This window comes from Zingiber officinale, chromosome 4A (genome assembly GCF_018446385.1).
Source record: "Zingiber officinale cultivar Zhangliang chromosome 4A, Zo_v1.1, whole genome shotgun sequence".
Classification (NCBI taxonomy): Eukaryota; Viridiplantae; Streptophyta; class Magnoliopsida; order Zingiberales; family Zingiberaceae; genus Zingiber; species Zingiber officinale.
The window spans coordinates 3002072-3006388 of NC_055992.1; the positions used below are offsets into that span (position 1 = coordinate 3002072).

A 4317-nucleotide genomic window follows, 5' to 3' on the forward strand; every position below is an offset into this window, starting at 1 on the left:
ATGTAGTCCAGCCGCCCCGCTAAAAAACTATCACTTTTTGTAACTAGGTCGTTCGGCCTTATTTTCTATAACGCTGCCTTTCCCTTTGCTAATCCATATGCGTGTTGTCCGCTCGGCTTGCTAACTACCGTTTATATTCGCCTGCTTCTCCTCGTAGTTCTCCCTTCATCCCACCTTTCTTGTGTTTGAAAGGGGTTTTTACGAAGTATTTCGCGTGACTAGTTTGCTCGGCTGAAGGTATACTTTTTCGTAAATGGAATTTTTCGCAAGCTGTTCGCCAAGTACCTTTGGTTACTTGGTCGCTCGGCAAAACGATCCCTCAATCGACTTTATTGTCTTAGTCAACGCGACTTAATATTTAACGTCGGAGCTCGACAGTCTTCCGCTCGGATGATTTATAGTCGCCGGCTCGACTCTCGATTTTTAACGTCGGAGCTCGACGGTCTTCCGCTCGGGGACTTTATAGACGCCGGCTCGTCTCTCGATTTTTAACATCGGAGCTCGACGGTCTTCCGCTCGGGGGGTTTATAGACGCCGGCTCGTCTCTCGATTTTTAACGTTGGAGCTCGACGGTCTTCCGCTCGGGGGGTTTATAGACGCCGGTCCGACTCTCGATATTTAACGTCGGAACTCGACGGTCTTTCGGCCGGAGGGTTTATAGTCGCCGGTCCGACTCTCGATATTTAACGTCGGAGCTCGACGGTATTCCGCTCGAGGGGTTTATAGACGCCGGCTCGTCTCTCGATTTTTAAGGAGGGTCTATTCGCCGGAGGGTTTATAGTCGCCCGACTCGATTTTAACATCTGAGCTCGGCCTCCGCTGAGGGTTTATAGTCACGCCCGACTCGATTTTAACGCCGAGCTCGACGGTCTTCCGGGCGGAGGGTTTATAGTCGCCGGTTCGACTCTCGATATTTAACGTCGGAGCTCGATGGTCTTCCGCTCGGAGGGTTTATAGTCGCCGGCTCGATTTTAACGCCGGCTCGTGCGGTCTCCGCTCGGAGGGTTTATAGTTGTCGGCTCGACTCTTGATATTTAACGTCGGAGCTCGACGGTCTTCCGGCCGGAGGGTTTATAGTCGCCGGTCTGACTCTCTTCGCAATCGAGCATTTGGCTCGGATAATTTATATTCCCGGCCGAACGGCGCGGGGTCTTCATAATACATGATTGTAGCTACCCACTCGGTCCGCCAAAATCATGTCTTTGCTTTGTTCTAATAGCTTTTATTCCTGCATTTCAAGTATACAGCCGAACGGAAAGAATATAACATATATTACATTTGGCACACCTTTCGCCCCGCCCGGTGCGCTTCCCCTTGAATGCCGATCGGATCGTTATCTCGGCCCCTTGGTGAGATGTTCTCCGGTCGAAACTCGGCTTCCGCTCGGCCTCCTGACTCTGACGTCGCTTGTTGCTCCATCCGCTTGGCTTGCGCCTTCTGTTTCTGTTGCTCCACAAGCTTAGCTGCTCTTGTCTCGATTAGAGCGTCGAGCTCCTCAGTGGAGAGCATCACCGAGTGCGGTCGTCCAGCTTCGTCCATTGCTTCCGATCGGATGCAGGAGTGTTCCCACAGACGGCGCCAAATTGATCCTGTTCGAACGCTGAATCAACGGACGCTGGGCACGTGGCGCTCTCCGCGTTGCTGACGTAGATCCCCGACCGGTCGTACGGACCTCCGGCGAACCTGCAAAGAAATCGGGCCGGGAAGGAGTTCCTGGCGACGATCCTCCGACGCTCAAGTCAGGCAAGTGGACAACAAAGGGGTGGCTCCAAGAATCGGAAAAACCGTACCTCAGGCGAAGTGTGAGACCCTTTATATAGGGCTGTGGAGAAGCGAGTGCACATCCACCAAGGTGTACACGTGTCCTTTCCCATACCGTAGTATGAGTTTGTTAGAGGAGCTTACCTGACACGATACTGCTACAGTCTGAGCACGTCTCTGATGGGACAACGGATCCCTCTGTCGTAAGATTCTGAGTATGGCTTGGTCGTAGAACATGCCCGCTGTCAGAGAAAGATGTTTCCCTTGTCCTTTTGTATCTTTTGTTTCTATGCCGAGCATCCGGCCGGTCGGGCGTCTCCTTACGTCTGACCGGTCTACGATACTGGTCCGCTCGGGAGTTTCCTAATCGCGTGCTCTACTGACTGTTCACAGTATTGCTGTTTTCTGCCTGGTCGAGCGGGCTCCCCGATCGGCCAGTCGACCCTGTTCCATGAGCGTCGAAACCCTGCCTCCTCGCCGGGTGCCTTTGACTCTGATGAGACCCCGTTCGGCCGACCGGTCTCCCCTTCTCCGGTCGGCCGTTCGACCCTTTGACTTCCATGTGACGTTAACTTTCTTCAGAGATGAGTCCCTGTTCTTACCGCCGGATCATAAGGAGTTTCTGAAATAATAACAGTTTGATTCTTACCCAATATAAATATACGTCCATGACGCTCAAATCAGCAATAATACTTTACCATCCCTCAAGACACATATGTACTTCCCAAGTTTATGAAATGGCCCATGAAAATTTTTCATACCTCTAAATAAATAAAAAGTAAAAATACTTGGACACTTAATAAACTCTTGTAATTTTTTAAAAAATATATGATAAATTACATAGCAATGCAAATCATTTAGTAGTTTATATAAATATTCACATTTTCCTTTGGGTTCCACGCGACCCGAGTCGGTTCACTCATGACTCATCTCGACGACGGCGGCGGCGGCATCTTCAGCAGCCGCCCGATCCCGTCTCTGTATTGAATCCAACGGCTTACGATGCACGCAGTTAGACGAGTCGACTCCGTTTATAGTAAGTTGGCAAGCGGTCGCATCTACCACATCTTCAAAAGGGTTTTCCTAGATAGACGAGGATGTCCTGAAAGGGGTCGCTGGACCCGGTCGGGGGGAATAGACCCGGTTCGACCTGGTTGAAGACCGAATTGGAGGCGGTCGAGAGGCCAAACGGCCGGTCCCATTCGCTGGGCCGCCACCGCGGCTGGCTCTGCACCTCCCGCTCGCACGCCAGCTGCTCCGGCGACAGCACGTGCTCCGAGCAACTCGAGTCCGCGTGGAGCCTCGGCATCGAGTCGGCCGACGGCGCGAAGCTGTACACAAGCTCCGCCGGCACGTGCGCCGGCGGGGCCATTAGGATGGGCTTCTGGTCCTCCGGACTGGACGATGGGCCGGGCCGGATAGTCCTCGAACCGGCCATCTTCGACCCCCTCTGGTCCGACGCGGCGCTGCCGCCTTTCTTGTTGTAGATTCGGCACAACACCCAATCATCCAACTGCAAACAAAATTAAAATTAAAATTTAAAATTACTTCTTTAGAATTAAAATTGATAATCAAAATTATCCGGGCCATACAATATACCCTGAGTGAGTTCTTCTTGCGGGCGGTCCGGTCGACGTCGGCGAGCCGGTACTCGTGCATGATCCAGTTAGTCTTCTCGCCCTTGGGCGCCTTGCCGGAGTAGAACACCAGCGCCTTCTTGATGGCCACCGGCTTCGGCGATCCCACCGGCTTATCCGCCCCGGTCGCCTTCCAGTAACCCGACCCAGCCGCCCGGTTCGGCCTCGAGCCGTTCGGGTATTTCCGGTCCCTGGGCGAGAAAAAATACCACTCCTTTTCCCCGTATAACGCCATCTCTGCAATATCAATTAAATCATTCGACTTCGATTCATCAGCACCGAAGAAATAATACATAATTATTACTGGTGAATTAATTAATAATCAATATACATACCAGGGAGCTGCCATGGGTTAAATTTGTAAAGGTCGAGCTCGGTGACGATGGGGACGGCGATGGGGAGGCCGTCGCACTTCCGGCAGAGGTAGTGCTTGACGAGCTCCTCGTCGGTGGGGTGGAAACGGAACCCGTGGGGCAACTGCAGATCCCCTCCGTTCATTATCGCCCTCCTTGAAATCACAGCCGCACGCGGTCTCTACGATCTCTATCCCACCGGGCAGATGAGAGAAGCTTTAAAACTCAGGAAAGCAAGCGGCGGGCGGCATAAATAGACGGCGGGGAGCGAATAAAGCCGCGTGGTGGAGGACCCCAGGGGCAGGTTCGAGAAGGGCGGGTGGGCGGGCGGGCACACGTGGTGAGTATCTACCGGCCGATGAGGCACTGGGCGCAGATTGCGGCGGGCGGATTCTGTCATTGCTTACGTCGCTCTTTTTGTCGCGGCGCGGTCCGCGCCCGCCCCACTGCCTGCTCGACACGTAGTGCTTCGGGAACGCGGCTCGGGAGCGGAGGCAGAGGTCCGGCGTGCGGTTGGATAAGGATGAAAAGCCATTGGATATGGATAATAATTGTTTTTTTTTTCG

General features: G+C 53.2%; 1 protein-coding gene across 1 annotated transcript; it reads right to left on the reverse strand.

Moving 5' to 3' along the window:
• Positions 1 to 2571: 2571 nt before the first annotated feature.
• On the reverse strand, positions 2572 to 3977 carry LOC121969270 (NAC domain-containing protein 48-like). The gene is made up of 3 exons (XM_042519263.1): positions 3734 to 3977; positions 3361 to 3635; positions 2572 to 3274 (listed from the first exon to the last, which is right to left on the reverse strand). Exons 1-3 carry the CDS (start codon positions 3894 to 3896, stop codon positions 2831 to 2833), a joined length of 882 nt encoding a protein of 293 aa, XP_042375197.1. The 5' UTR covers positions 3897 to 3977; the 3' UTR covers positions 2572 to 2830.
• Positions 3978 to 4317: the final 340 nt, after the last annotated feature.

What these genes read in the sequence shown, in the direction of transcription:
- LOC121969270 (XM_042519263.1), bottom strand. Translation starts at nt 3,896, where the DNA reads ATGAACGGAGGGGATCTGCAGTTGCCCCACGGGTTCCGTTTCCACCCC. An exon ending in TAACCCATGGCAGCTCCCTG is followed by an intron (nt 3,636 to 3,733) that starts GTATGTATATTG and finishes TTGATATTGCAG; the next exon opens with AGATGGCGTTATACGGGGAA. An exon ending in GCAAGAAGAACTCACTCAGG is followed by an intron (nt 3,275 to 3,360) that starts GTATATTGTATG and finishes TTTTGTTTGCAG; the next exon opens with TTGGATGATTGGGTGTTGTG.